The sequence below is a fragment of the Drosophila novamexicana genome, unplaced genomic scaffold (assembly GCF_003285875.2).
Source record: "Drosophila novamexicana strain 15010-1031.04,08,12 unplaced genomic scaffold, DnovRS2.1 tig00000387-arrow-pilon, whole genome shotgun sequence".
Taxonomy (NCBI): Eukaryota; Metazoa; Arthropoda; class Insecta; order Diptera; family Drosophilidae; genus Drosophila; species Drosophila novamexicana.
In genome coordinates, this window is record NW_020824800.1 from 3,871,641 (window position 1) to 3,886,701 (window position 15,061).

The following is a 15,061-nucleotide window of genomic DNA, read 5'->3' on the forward strand; positions in this document are numbered from 1 at the left end:
TCTATGTATGTATGTGGGTGTAAATGTGTATGTGGGCGTGTCCGTGTGTGTGTGCATGTGTACGTGTGTGTGTGTATGTATGTACGTATATATGCATGTATGTATGTATGTAAATTGTCTTATAAAATACAAATAGCAGACCTATATGTCTTGTTGCGCGGTAAATTTAAAGCTGCCCTCCTCCTCGATTCTCAAAAATTTAAGTAAGGCACGCAGGTTTCACTTATAAATTAGGCCCAGGCGGCTTCAACGCTGGAAGCTGAGGAGTCGGAGGACCAGGAGGAGGAGCACTAAGGGGGCGGAGCAGGAGGCGAATGTAGGTATGTATGTAGGTATGTATGTAGGTATGTATGTAGGTATGTAGTATGTATGTATGTATGTATGTTTGTATGTATGTATGTATGTATGTATGTATGTATGTATGTGTGTATGTGTGTATGTATGTATGTATGTATGTATGTATGTATGTATGTGTGTATGTATGTATGTATGTATGTATGTATGTATGTATGTATGTATGTCTGTATGTATGTATGTATGTATGTATGTATGTATGTATGTGTGCAGCACTGCAGGAGGAAGCGGCTTTACTATTGGAGGAAACGGCAGCTTCAGCATTTGAAGAGGTGGCGGCTTAAGTACAAGAGGAGGAGGCTACTTTATTATAGAAGGAGGCGGCACCTTCAGCAGAGGAGGAAACATCGGCAGCTTCAACAATGGAGGAGGCGGCTTGAACTATGCAGGAGGCGGCGGCTTCAGCACTGCAGGAGGAAGCGGCTTTACTATTAGAGGACACGGCTTCTGAAGCAAGGTAGAAGTTTAAAACAATGAAACATACGGAGACTGAGTAAAGGATGGGATGGATTCAACCATGGCGGAGACAATTGAAGAAATCGGTAAGTAATATAAACTTAACCAATTCTCATTATATTTAAAATATTAGCAACAACTATTACAATCGTATTTATGCATGTGTAGTATATATGCATTTGATTACATACATGTATGTGTGTATGCAAATATGTGTATATGTTCAGCTGCGCTGAACTTGAACATATATTGCTCTTCTACGCGATTCTCATTAAATTAAGTAAGACTTAGCAAACAAACTGCATTTAAAAGGTAATAATTATTAACTCTGCTTCTCTCTTCTTCCAGTGATGTATTTACACAAAAGTACCGACTCTGGCCTACTCAAAGATAATGATAACATGTTCGTGGGAATTTACAGGTAAGTACGTATATCTATATATAGAACTGTTTTGCCTGATTCGCTCAGATTGAAGAATGTTTAAAACTTTGTCCAATTTGAACAGAATTATCGACGATGGGGTTTGTTAAAATCAAAAGTCGGTGATTGTGCTTGTTCTTTTTTATCTTTTATTTTTTAATAGCATATTTAGTTTATTATGTTTTCATACTAAATATAATACATGATTTTCTGCGACATGTCAGTTACAAAAAATAATCATTTTCTATAGTTTTTTGTTTAACTAAACTGATTTCCGATTGTGTGCTATATGTATATAAACTAGATCTCATAATTGCAATATGGTTAAAGTAAACCTGTTAGAAAAAACGATTCACAATTTAATTTCTGAATTATTTTATAAAAACGAATTGGCGAAAAACTATTTTCAAATATTCTTAAAAAACCTATCTAAGCAAATTTCTAAAATTTCAAGCTCTTTAGTTTCGGATGTGTTAAAATTTTCTTTTGTTTTTTTTTTTTAATACAAATTTTGTGATTCGGCTTAACTAGCATTTTTTCAACTTTAGCGATTAATTTTTTTTTCTTTTTCATGAAACTTTACGCTTGCTTAGGAAATTGAAGAAATATATATGTATAAATTTATATATACATGTATATATACATATATATTTATAAATAAATATGTATATATATATACATGTATATTGGGGCAAGTTTACAATATTAAAGCGGATAACGATAATAATCCACACAACTTATTTAATGCATTCTAAACTTTCCGAACTCAAGTTTTCTGTTGTAAAGTTAAAACTTTGATTAATTATTCTAAAATTAGTATTGCCAATTAGCAAGCTAACTTAACTTTTAGCTTGCTCAATTAAATACAAAAAAAAAAAAAAAAAAAACAAATTAATTAATAAACTAAAACCAATTTGCAATTTGGTCTAGGCTTAACAATGTTTTTGGGTGGATACTGTAAGCTTCCGCGTGTTAATTAGCCTTCCTTGAAATTGGCTCAAAATTGGTTTAAAATAAAAAAAAATCATTATTAAATTTGGTGTCTAGTTGAAAAGCTTCTCGCCGGGCTCTCCAGTGATATGCTCAAACTGTTCCGGATGATACGGATTCTTGGTCAGCATCTCGTTGATGGAGCGCTCATAGAGAGCCGTATAAAGGCGCAAGTCCATGTTGGTATGATCCTGCCGGAATGGGTTTAAGCCACAATTCGTTTTTTATAAGTAAAGTACATTTAAATTTGAATAGAGAAGGATTAGTTATCTTTGCGTTGGTCGATGATTGAAACCCTTGCAGCCGAAAAGAAATGCTTGATATAACAATATTATGATATACAGATCTTAACTATAAAAAAAGCTCAGTATATCACAAATAGTTCTTTTTATTCAATAACAACTGAATTTTCGATGGAATGTTCCTATAGGAGCTATATCCTAATAAGATTTTGATCGAATGTTAGAAGCCTAATAAAGCTGAAGTTCGTAGTTTAAGAGTTTGGTTAAGATATCTTGAAAAACAGATAGAATTTCTATATAAAAACCCTGCTCTTTTGATCAAAAGAACCTATATATGATAAAGAGATCTAATCTAATCTAATCATCGCAGCTGAATCAAGTATTATTGAAAGCGGAGTTTACATTGATAATGAATAATAATTATAATGCATAAGTTCACATTAATATTCATGGGGGATCCCAGATGTTCCTATCAATGCGTGGCAAAATTCAACGGCTGCAAGGGCTTTCAAATTAGTTATGTATAATCTACAAGATGTGTGTGGTATAGTTAGTGGATGCTGGTTAGGACTTATTGATATATGAGATTAGTGCCCGATGAGACCAGTGATTAGTACATTAGTCCATATAATGGCAAAACTCATACTAATACCTTGGCATGGATACGCGGTCCGGCAGCTAGAACGCAGCAAAAGATTACAGAAGAGGTGTGTGTACCATTGTGTGTGTCTATGTCTAGGTGTGTCAATAATACCTTCAGATCGTTGCGTGCCAAATATATAATGCGCCTCATATCGTGTATAGCCTGATAAACATGCTGATACGTAGCGCTCTCACACTTCAGTATAATGGCGCGCACGTCAATGAATTCGTGCTGGCAACGTTCAAAGAAGTACGGATACTGGAAATAAGAAAAAGTCAAATTAAATTGTGTATGAAAATTTCTAAATCTATATGTGCGGGTAAATAGCTATTCAAGAAAAAGAAAGAGATACGAGCTCGAAGAATAACAGAATAAAAAACATAATAGTTAAAAGTTTGAGCTGAAGGCCTGGATATGTGATATCTCCACCCATTTCCATCATAATTGTATATACAAATCTTGAGCTTTGGTAATTACGCTCTGAAAATTACAAAACGATCGGACAATATGCACCGAAGTTAATCGTATATAGAGAGACAACAAAATGTGGAGCTTTACCAGAATATTTCAGTTTTGTGATATTTTCAGCCTTCGTATTTACGCCTTGACAATTTCGAAAAAGATCGGACAACATGCACCGAGCTTAATCGTAAAGGAAGAAGAAGCACAGCCGCAGGGTTGACTGCGTGTGTGTGTGTGTATAGAAATAAACTAGAATGCGCGTAACGGCAGCTGGGTATAGGGTATCTGCTAGTCGTACTCTTGTTGAAAAAGTATTAAAAAAGGGGATTCTTAGTGCTATAATATGCAAAATTTGGAACGTATAGACTCACATAGTTGCGTGTGAACTGCTTTTGGAAGAATCGATCGATGTTCTGCAGCTGCATGATGCGGTTGCTCAGATCGTAGAGTCGGCGCGACATCTCGCGACCCACAAGGGTCAGGGGTGTTGTGTAGGGCTTGCCATCATTGTGGCGACACTGCGTGGTCTTCAGCTTGGGCGTGGGACACTTCAGCACCGACCTGAGCTGCTCAAGCGGCGGCTGTGGCTGACCTGCCGCCCGGCCGTTGGTCGACTGAGCGCTGCATTTCCAGATATTGGAGAAGTTCTGGCCTATTGACGACGGCGGCGGCGATGAATGATCCAATGCATTGGCATCCTTCTTGAGGGGCGTATAGGTGCCTGTCTTTAAATAGGTGCCATTGGCATTGACACAGCGCTGCGCCTCCTCCGAGTCCTGGATCATTGTGTACAAATAATTCAAATCCGATTTCGATCTGCCATCCATGGCAGTTGGCTCCGCCTGCAGCTGCGGCTCACTGAAGCTATGGGCCAAATGCTGTTCGCCAACCTGGTCGCTCTTCATGCTATTGTACGGTGTGCTAAAGGCGCCGGGACCACGCCCATTGTCCAGAGCCAGATGCACGGTAGCCGGCGCCATGGGCAGAACTATATCGGAGCCATTTAGGGTCTTGTTGCTGGAGTTTGAATCGCTGCTGTTGCCGTTGCTGCTCCAATTGTTGTTGTTGTTGATGGTGTTGTTGTTGTTGATGATGTAGTGGTTGTTGTTGTTGTTGTTGCTGCTGCTAATGTCCAGCTTGCAGAAGCTGTTCTTCTGCTTCTGCAGCATACCGTCAAGATTGACAAACGACTTGATTATCATCTCGACGAGCGTCAATGTGCTAATCTGCCAGCTATCGAAGGCGGCCATAAAGCCGCCGGGCAGCTCATCCTTGATCTTATTCAACCCATCGGGCGTATTGTACACATAACCCTTGAGTATCACCCACGAGTTGACAATGCGCGTGAATACAAATATGAAATCCTTCACGGCCCAGGCAATGCCCTGCGAATTGATATTGGGCAGGACACCGTCCGGTCGCAGCAGATCCTGCTTGAGCCGGGCGCACAGTGTGTCCATCTTCTTGAAGCACGGACGCTGACGATGCGCATTGGCCAGCCGTTCGGCAATGTCGCTGCCCTTAAGCGAGATCCGCGTGATGTCCTGCAAGCGCTGTATGGGCAATATTACCTCCGAGTTGCGACGCTCGCCTTGCTGAATGCTCGGGTATCCGTAGCTCTCAAACGAGCTGCGACTGTTCGACGACTCCTTGCTGCTGTAAAAGATTCGAGATATATATGGCATTAGCTAGCTGCACATCTGAAGGAGGTAGGAGGAATAGAGAATAGAAAACCTGGCTCAAGGAGCTAGCGTGCTTTTGAGGAAGCTCAACTAGCTAGCGTCTGAGCTGATCAGAAACTAGGGTTAAGCTGCCAGGAAATATATCAATTTTTGTTGATAACTATCCATGGATGAGAAAGTTATCCCAGAGGCCTAGGCTGACTGGAACCTTAGTCATCCTTCCGTTTTCTCCGGAAATCCTACTTTGAAGAACTCTCAGAACTCTTTGAGAGAGTCTCCGCTGGCGAACCAGACATTCAAACCTATTCCTAGTCCCCCCTCGAATACACCCACAGGATCAGCCGCACTTACCTGTCACTCAAATTGGCCAGATATTTATATTTGGACATGGGCGGCGCATCGCCAATAAGATCCGTCTGGGTGGTCGCATCGCAGCTGCGCCGGACGCACGTGCGCGTCTGGCAGGCGTTGTCCTTGGTGTGCTGCTGATGATGCGGACGCGCATGTGTCGCATGATAATGGGGGGGCACATACATGCCGCCCACATTGGCCGATGCCGTGGAGTGCTGCATGTACATTTGGCCGTATGCATTCATGGAAGCTGCAACATTCGAGGCGGCGCTGCATCAATAGAGAACTCGCCCAAAAAGCAGTATTAGCATGGACTTACCCGAGCTGGCTGCGTAGTACTGTACGCCCGGCATGGACATGTATGTGAAACGTCCGTGCATCGATGGATGCGGCTGCGGCGGTGGCGGTGCCGCCGGATGATGATGATGATGATGCGGCTGTGATGCTGAGTTTCCGCCCATAAATGGTCCGCGTCCGGTTTGTATGAATACGGGTGCACGCACCGGCACCGGCGGTGTGCTCATCGACCAGGAGCTCTGCGAGACATGCTCCTGCACAAATACATCGGTTACGGCCATCCGGGTGCGATCCACATAGGTGTGCTGCTGATACATTGATTGCTGGCACAACGATTCCACGGCCATGGCGGGCATATGGAATACGGGTGCATTGTAGCCGCTATTCATGGTGCCGTGTCAACACACTTTCAATTTTATTTAAAAAAAAAAAAAAAAACAGAATGTGGGCACTAGCACTAATTGCAAAAAAATGAAAATTCGAAAATTTGTAGGTTAGCTTTTCTGTCAGATGTTTGCAATTAATTTTCTATCAAACTGTACATTGTCAATTTTGGCAATGGGGCTGCATGCCAACTGTCAATTATTAACTAAATATCGAGCCCTCGTACAGCAAGAAAAGCTATTGACTGATCACAGAATATGGAGATTTTTGTTAAAGCAATTGCTCACCTGCAAGTCAAGCTGAACAGAATTTAAGCAACGGGCAACAACAACAGCAGCAACGACCCGAAAGCGACGGCGCGCCGTACATATTTCCGATAGGTAGGAAGTGTGCAAATATCGGCTTAGCGATGAATGTACATCTGCTTATCGATAGCCTAACTGATTTCTTTCGTAATTGCCTTTTGAACCAATTCTGAACTCTATAAAATAAATATATAGATTCTTTACCAAAATAAATACGATTTGTTTTTCACAGCGCAAATTTAGTTATTTTTAGAATACGCTGCCTGACTTGTCAATGTGAATGTCAGATAACGCATATGTGCAATCTACTGGCACGTACTTGCTCTAACGTCTTTTTGCACATTCAAAATCATGCTTATGATACGGTGTATAAGAATAACTGCATTGTACGAGCTTTTCAAATGTCCTTCAAAACAACAGTTAAAATGAATAACATTTTCGTTGGTGTGCTTCGAACTAGTCTGTTTTCAAATAAACGAGTTTACTTCAATAAATTAGTTTCAATTTGAAATTGGCGGCAACGCAATGAGATGTGCAGAACGATACGATTGTCAAACTATCGTATGCAATATTAATTCGATAATTCTTCAAGTAGTCTATAGTGAATGCAATGTATATCGCTATAGCATATGATTTGCGCAGCTGACTTGCAATGCATTAACTAATATTTTTTCTATTTTAAACCACTTTTTGGATAGCTCGACACGATAAAGTTTATTCCAATAAATTGTTTTTGGTGCTGAAATAAAATAGTATCGCTCGTAATAGCTTTCAGTTATGAATAACAGCACGCTGTTAATAGCAGCGTAGTTAATGTTAAAATTCTATCGCTGCTGTTATGGCCACTGATAGAAGAAGAAGACGAATTTGATAAAGCCGAAAAAAACAAAAATAATCCAAACAAAATTGTTTAAAATGACAGACGAAGCTAATTTTGCGGAACAAATAGTTAATGATAAAAACAAAACAAATGTGCGCTGTCAGTTTTGCAACAGTCTGATGCTAAAAGCCAAAGAGGGCACCTACGCTGAGCAGCAAGTATGACAAATGCAAATTGTTTGACTAAAATGCCCGCATAAAACAAAAAAAAAAAAACAAAAAAAAAATGCCTTTCCAGATAGACGTGCCGCTGATGATGCAAAAGAAAGACAGCAAAGCCGATGCGCTCAACACGGAGGCACTGCATCATTTCTGGCTGGTCGAGGACATGATGTCATTCGAGAACATCGGCTTCTCGCACACCGTCGACGGCCGCAAGTTTCTCGTCTGCGCCGACTGCGAACGTGGTCCGGTCGGCTACCATGAGCTCGCCAGCAAGCGCTGTTACCTGGCCCTGAAGCGTGTGGTGCATGCGGACGCCTAAGTGGGCACTGGTAACAATCGGAGGGGTCCTATTCTAGCAAAGACATGCACTGCCAGTGCGGCAAGCCAACGCGTTAGCCCAATATTAAATTGCTTTTATTATACTCTGTTCACATGGCGCACAACGAGCATATTGGCTTTGCGTCCTCACGTCTGTCTGTCCGTCCGTAAAGACTCGCAAATTCAAATATATGCGCTTTAGCTAAACTGTTCCGATTATGCTGAATGCGCCTAATAAGAGACGCATCTATTGTATAAATCTGTATCCTTTATAGTTTCGTAGCCACAGTTCATAAAATTGGTAGGTAGATCCTCCAACATAGAGAATAGAATATATAATAGAATATAAGTTTTAAGATTTAAGTTAAAGACTCGCAAACTAAAATTTATATGCTAGAGTGTATCCGCCTAAGCTAAACTGTTCCGATTGTTCTGAATGCGACTTCACAGTCTTGTAGCCGCAGCTCATAAAATTGGTAGATAGATCCTATTAGATCTAAAACAAAGGTTTTAGGATTTTCTAAATCGAGAAAGTCTATATTCTTCACAGCTCTTAACCCGCTTCTTAGTTAAAAAACATGCCATGTCCAGGCAATATTTGACAGTTTAGGAGTTACTGTCTACAGTTTTGGAGCCACCATAGCTATCGGCTTGTGTGTCTGCGAACAGAGTATTGGCTAGTCGGCTGCAGCCGACTCTCGTAATTGTAAGTGTAAAGTGAAAAGTGGTTCACGTCAAGACAAAAAGAAACAATTTTTATGATTTAAGCTAATTTGCCCAACCGTAGATAAAAAAAAATGAAATATATACATGTATATTTTTTGTATTAATATTTATTGTTTTTCGTTTAAACATTTTTAAAAGTTTTATTGCATTATAAATATTGCATTTAAGAGGAGTTTCTTAACTAAAACACTTGTCACACTATTTCAATTTGTTGTCCTTTGCAAAATGTGGCTTACAATTTGAACTAAAATTTGTTTATTTTTATGGCTCCGGTTTCTACAACAATTCTTGTGTTTAATTCTACAGCATGTGGGGGACACATTGATTTGCCTCCGCTCCGATTCTTCTGCCTCTGCCTCTGCCTGAGTTCCATGCTAGCACTCTTCTACTTGGATGTTCTTCATGCTCCAAAGATTTTCGTGTACTCGTTCACAAGGTAATACAAAAGGGGTATATTGGGTTAGTGTATAGACTTGAAACTTGTTGGATATACTCGTGCATATTTGCGTCAGACAAAGTGGTACAATTTTGGGGGCCACGCCCACTTGGAGGCGGGCCAGCTGTTGCAGTGTGAAGGAACTAATTTGGCCTGAATCCTATTAAAGATGGCCGTCAAAAATGTTTGCCACGCCCACTGCCAACGCCTTAAATCGTTATCGTTTATAAATTCCAGACTAAAGGAAAATAGTTTTTCATGCGCCCGCTAGGGGCGTGGCAAATGAGAAAAAAAGGCTATATTTGGCGGCATTGAACTGTGAACGAGTATCTGTCAGTCGGTTACACCCGACTGCAAAGTATTTGCGTTTGTTTTTCTGTTCCGTTTGGCAGTTGTTTAGAGTTTTTTTTTATTTATTTATTTTTTTTGAGTGCATGAGGCGTGGTGTCCTTGAAGCGGGCTTAGCTTAGCCTAAGGGATTTGATTTGGGGCGTGGCAATTTTCATTTTTATTTGATTTCAATTGGACTAAGAGTTCGTTTAATTTATGCAATTTGTTTAGTTGTCTTTGTTTTTGTTGTTAGCTTTTCTTTTTTAGAAAAAGTTCTTATGAAAATAAAAAAAGGGCAACTCAGACAAAAGTGTTAACATTTATTTTATATGTATGTACTACGGTTTCTTTAATTTGTTTAAAATTTCTTTTCTTTAAATATTTATATTTATAGCCTTAGTTATAACAATTTTATATTTATTTAATCAATCGCTTTTATTAGTGGGACTTTGAATACTTATTTTTCATGAACTGCGGTAGGTTTTTTAAAAATTGATTTTTAATACTTTTGTTTCAGAATTCTTGTTATTTAAATTTTTATTGTTATTGTTATTATTTTCCTTTTCTTTTTTTTTTTTTTTATATACAATCAAAGAGTTTTCATAATAAAGCTTTTGCCGTAGGACATTGAGATATAGGAAAAAAGAAAATATTGGCTGGAGCCGAGCTGCAAGAGAATTTCGTTTAGCTGAGATTTGGATGAGGTTTTCCGGCCTGGATGCTTACCCGAGATTGTAGCAGCTGCGGCGATGAAAATTGCTGAGACGGCTGGGAAAATGGCACAGAACTTAGGATTTTCAAGGGAAAAACAAACGACGACATGTGGGAAAAACAAAACGAAACACAAACTGAAGCGTCGCCCAATCCGAAACGATTGACACCTAACGCTGCAACCAGTTGCAGGCGCCCACAAGGAGGCCCACGGTGGCCAGCAGTCCGAGGCCCGAGACGCCGCGCAGCGCTGCGGCGCCATTGCAGTTGTCCGTATCACAGGAGCAGACCACCTGGCGGCCACCGAAGCCGGCACGGCTATAGCAATAATTGGTCGATGTTTGATTCTGGAAGCCGCAGGTGCGTATCACACGGCTATCTGGCGGCACTGCAATCAATAAATATATATATCAACAAATATATGAATATTTTCAATATTCAATATTTTGTGGCAAACTCACGGCTGTTCACGGAGAACTCAATGATCTGTGTGATCTTGCGACAATAGGTGGGTATGCCCTTGCCGCGCGTCGAGTAATCCTCCTGGCAGTCCTTCAGCAGATTATCTGGCGGTATATCCAGCGCACAGTTGGCATCCTTATGGCTGTTGCACACAAAACACTTGATGGCAGCGCCTGCAAAACCAATCAGCCAACACAATTTAATTAGCTGCGTTTTAAAATGGATGGAGAAGAGGGTATTTTTTGTGCAAATGTATGAGACGGGCAGAGGGAAGCATTTCCGACCCCATATATATATATAAGTATATATATTCTTGATCAGCATCAATAGTGTCGTGTCGATCTACTCATGTCCGAGTGCCTGTCCGTCCGCCCGTCCGTCTTTCCCTCCCTTCCTCTATCCGTTCGTCCCTCCGTCCTTCCGTCCGTCTCTCTGTTCGTCCCTTAGTTTCGTTCTTCGTCCGTCCTTCTTACTTACTTTACTTAAAATCAAACTGAAGCATTTGCTTTTTCTTAAATATATAAAAGAGGTTGTAGTTCAAACTAACATGCGAGAGGTTGCCAGTTCTAATTTCATATTATTATTATATTTGTTTAAAATGAAATTGATCGAAATAACTGACTAATGTGATCTGGGAAAATGGGGTATACGAATTTGTATAGAGGCGAGTCGCTGGTTCGAATCGCTGGTTCAAATCACGAACGCAACTAGCCTTGAACCTAGAGATAATCCTGTCGCCACAATCTTACTCTTAATTGACCGCAAAGCAGCCGCATTTAGTTAATCAGAAAAGTTTTCCATACACAAATATATACTCAAGCTCGCATACGCCTAACCTTAATTGTTTAACAAAAAAGAGAGAGAGAGAGAGGGAGAGCAAAAAAAAAATGGGTAAACAAATATTAGAGGCTGCATTGAGCTGGAATTTAGATTGAGACGTTGACTTAGCTAAATTGAATTTAAGGTCGAGTTTCGCATTATTTCATCTTATGCCATACGCAAATATGATATACAATATCTGGACACGTCTTATTATGCAATTGCGGTGCGCTTTTGCCTCACACTGTGCCAAAAATGGCACATTACATGGCCCTCTCCCCCCGATGACCCCAAGTCGAGAGATGCGCCTCCTCCATTAGTGCCTGCTCGTTAGGCTCTTGAGAGCCAGTCGCTAATTAGAACCAATCTCCGTCTCCGCCAGCTTCATCAGTTTGTGTTAATGGACTTCAATAACTTGTACATATTTTGTTTCTGTCTCTCAATACTCCCCACAACCCCCGAATGGGTTGCATAAGTGCCGGACAGCATTGTTTTCGCCGCCCCTCCTCCTGTTTTTCTTTAAGTCCTTTTTGGTCTGGCGAACAATGCACCTCATATAAGACAACGTAGCCCAACACAACCCCAGCCCCAGCCCCTGCCTAAGTCGGCCGGAGAAGTGCCTTTTATGTCTCCTACTTCTAAGTATATTCAGTATATTCATCTTGCCTAACGGCATGCAAAATATAGTTTAGTAGGGTATACTATATATACGAGGAAGTATCAGGAAATGCTTTGCCATCTCAATATATTTAGGGGAATGCATTACGTAGAATCTTTTGTGCGCATTGCTCTGAGTTAAATTTAATTTGCATACGAATTCATTTGAAAGCAATATAGCTGTAACTTACAATGAACGACTACTAGATACCCTGTATGCATAAAAACAAAAACAATAATTTAAAAATTACTTAAAGAAACTTCTCGAGATGAAGATTTTACTATTAAGAAAGACTTTTCCTGCATTAAGAAAGTCTTAACTTAAAATTCAATATTTTGGGAAACTATAAAAAAACATAAAAATTAAGTTTTTAAATAAGGTATTTTAACCTTATTTAGAAAACTTGTCCTTAAGATGGAAAACTTGAAGCGTTGTTCAAGTTTCTTTAGATACTTAAATAAATACATTCTGTTTAAGAATTAACTTTTTGTGGTTGGATTTAACATATTCTTATGTTTACAGGGTATACAAAGGCTTGAGCGAAAGTGATAGTTGTTCGGAACGTAAAGATTGAGCATACAATAAAATATATAATTAATAGATTCTTAATGTTATAGATATAAAGAATCTTCTGATTGCTTCAATTTTGTATAATTCCATTTCCATGATGTCTATTGGAAACGCTCTGCTTGCGATATAATATAGTCTATCATTGTTTATTAAAGCCAATTAATATTGAGATATTGATTGTGTTCGCTGTAAATTGACAGAGCTAAAAAATCCGTCTATAGTACTTGCATATATATATACTATATCTATAGTATGTTTGTATACTTTAGATATATCTGAGTTCCTTACGTCTAGTTTACAGCTGGAAATAATATAATCGTTATTTTGTATTTAATATTTTATATAAGTGCGTCGTTTGACTAGAGGATGGTTTGGGGGGTTTAGTGGGGGTTCGTGGGGGGGGGGGGGTGGCGGTGGGTTGGGTTGGGGGGTCTGGTTGCAATTGGATCCAGGCCTGCTAACCGAGTTACGGCCAGGGCATACCATATAGAGAGCATGAGTGCGCATGTCCTGCGTTCCCATACACACACTTACTCACGCACGCAAGCACTCACTCACTTGAGCACACACTCACACACATACATGCGTAAATATGCACACACTCACGCACACACTCACGCACACACTCGTGCACATTTCACCCAGTTAGGTTCAGGAAGGAAAAGACATATTGCGCTGCGCCTGGTTAGATATCTCTTTTATGATATATGCTAAGCGTAAAATGCAATAATGAGCTACGGATAAGCAATTTAACAACTACAGTGAAGACTCTACTAACGAACAGCTGCCTTAAATAATACTATTAATAATAATAATGAATAATAATATTAATAATACTATTACATAAAGTTTGATATCGTAAGCGAACATCTGTCCAAGCAGCTGAAACAGGTTTGGTATGTCCGCTCAGGCGAGCTTTCACTGTAGTTGTATAGGAGAGCCCAGTCATAATGGGAACACTGGGAATGGGCGTACACTGTAAGGGTCTAGGGGAAACTGCAATTGTCACTCTGCCAGCTGGGTTCTGGCTCTGTCTGAAAGGATTTCTGGCCAAAAAGGCGCCATTGCGACCGGCTTCCAAGGCGGCGCCAAGGCGTCGCTCACACTCTCTCTCGCTCTCTCTCGCTCTCTCTATCTCCCACTTACGCTCTTGAACTGTGACTCTGTGACAACCCCCTGACTTCGACTCTTCCCGCGAGCCTCCCCCATTGCCGTAGTACACGCATTATGTAATCGTCAAATCGTATGGACAAATTTCCGTTTTCATTTCTTTCTTTTTTAGCATTAAATTCGAATTGTGTGTGTGTGAGTGTGTGTGTGTGTGTGTGTGTGTGTGTGTGTGAGGGGCTTGTAGGGGCTTTACCTTGCTGCACGGCAATTGCCAAAATTAGCGCGCTAATCACATAGATGTACTGCATTTTTATCAAATATATTTTATTGAAATTGAATTATATGAATTTGCGATTCGAACGAGCTAAAACACGCGCTAGCTTGATTTTTATTATATGTTATATGTTTTTTTTTTTTGTTTTTTTTTTTGGGAATTTTTGGTATGCAGCACAATTGAAAGAACACCGTTTCGCCTGTTATCTGTTGTGTACTGATTTTTTAATGTGGCTCTCCTTTTTTTTTTTTTTAATAATTTTCCAACACTCTTTGCAAGCACGGAGCGGCGCACGGTCACAGAACGAGACCGTCAGAACGACAACAAGCGACTGGAACTGAAGACGCAGCTTGCACGAGAAATGTGGCACGATTGAGCAGATGAGCAGCACTCGGAACAGAAAGCCACAGGCACAGCTACAGCCAGAGCCACAGCCGCGGCACTGTGGGACATTTGCAACGGTTGGCGAGCAAAAAGATAAGTACCTTAAATATTGGGATTTTGATTTACATAAGCTGCTATGTTACATAACAGCTGTTAAGATAACAGCTGTTAGGTAAGTAAGCTGAATTTATATTGCTTGCCAAAATGCTTTATATTTTGAACTTAATTGGATTGTTATGTTGTTTGATTTATGTTTACAGCTAAAGCATCTGATTATCGTGAAATTTTCTAAGAAATCTATGCTTTAGATGTAGCTACAACAATGTGGCACACATATAGAAAATAGTGTTATGACAAGCCTATTGACCTAGCTTAACATATTCATCTTATTTTGGAATCATTTCTTTTTGTCACATAATTGTGAATTTGGCCCATTGTGCACAGTCGCAGTCGCAGCCCATTCAGCGGCTAATGCCCGGCAAGCTTTCCCCTGAGCTTTTGAGAGAGTGAGTGAGCGACTGTGCTGCCTGCTGAGTCCTTGCGCCGGGCGTTACCAGACAGCTTGGCTGAGCTGCGCAGCCAAGAAAGTTAAGTATTGCCACACTTTTATAGAAATAGACTAGTTTGTTCAC

General features: G+C 40.2%; 3 protein-coding genes across 4 annotated transcripts; 1 reads left to right on the forward strand and 2 right to left on the reverse strand.

The window, feature by feature from the left end:
* Window positions 1-1,889: 1,889 nt before the first annotated feature.
* On the reverse strand, window positions 1,890-7,031 carry LOC115760179 (protein mitoshell). Of its 2 annotated transcripts, none has more exons than XM_030701406.1 (7): window positions 6,907-7,031; window positions 6,570-6,763; window positions 5,921-6,355; window positions 5,602-5,851; window positions 3,940-5,224; window positions 3,218-3,364; window positions 1,890-2,412 (listed from the first exon to the last, which is right to left on the reverse strand). In XM_030701406.1, exons 3-7 carry the CDS (start codon window positions 6,285-6,287, stop codon window positions 2,275-2,277), a joined length of 2,187 nt encoding a protein of 728 aa, XP_030557266.1. In that variant the 5' UTR covers window positions 6,288-6,355; window positions 6,570-6,763; window positions 6,907-7,031; the 3' UTR covers window positions 1,890-2,274. The 2 variants fall into 2 exon arrangements, with proteins under 2 accessions (XP_030557266.1, XP_030557267.1); XM_030701407.1 differs by having other exon boundaries at window positions 1,892-2,412; window positions 3,940-5,221; window positions 6,907-7,030.
* A 280-nt stretch (window positions 7,032-7,311) lies between these two features.
* LOC115759899 (guanine nucleotide exchange factor MSS4 homolog) lies at window positions 7,312-8,742 on the forward strand. Its single transcript, XM_030701020.1, has 2 exons — window positions 7,312-7,625; window positions 7,705-8,742. The coding sequence occupies exons 1-2, from the start codon at window positions 7,503-7,505 to the stop codon at window positions 7,948-7,950; spliced, it is 369 nt and encodes a 122-aa protein (XP_030556880.1). The 5' UTR covers window positions 7,312-7,502; the 3' UTR covers window positions 7,951-8,742.
* A 1,082-nt stretch (window positions 8,743-9,824) lies between these two features.
* LOC115759974 lies at window positions 9,825-14,394 on the reverse strand. The gene is made up of 4 exons (XM_030701126.1): window positions 14,025-14,394; window positions 10,614-10,787; window positions 10,168-10,540; window positions 9,825-10,108 (listed from the first exon to the last, which is right to left on the reverse strand). The coding sequence occupies exons 1-3, from the start codon at window positions 14,077-14,079 to the stop codon at window positions 10,323-10,325; spliced, it is 447 nt and encodes a 148-aa protein (XP_030556986.1). The 5' UTR covers window positions 14,080-14,394; the 3' UTR covers window positions 9,825-10,108; window positions 10,168-10,322.
* Between the last annotated feature and the right edge of the window lie 667 nt (window positions 14,395-15,061).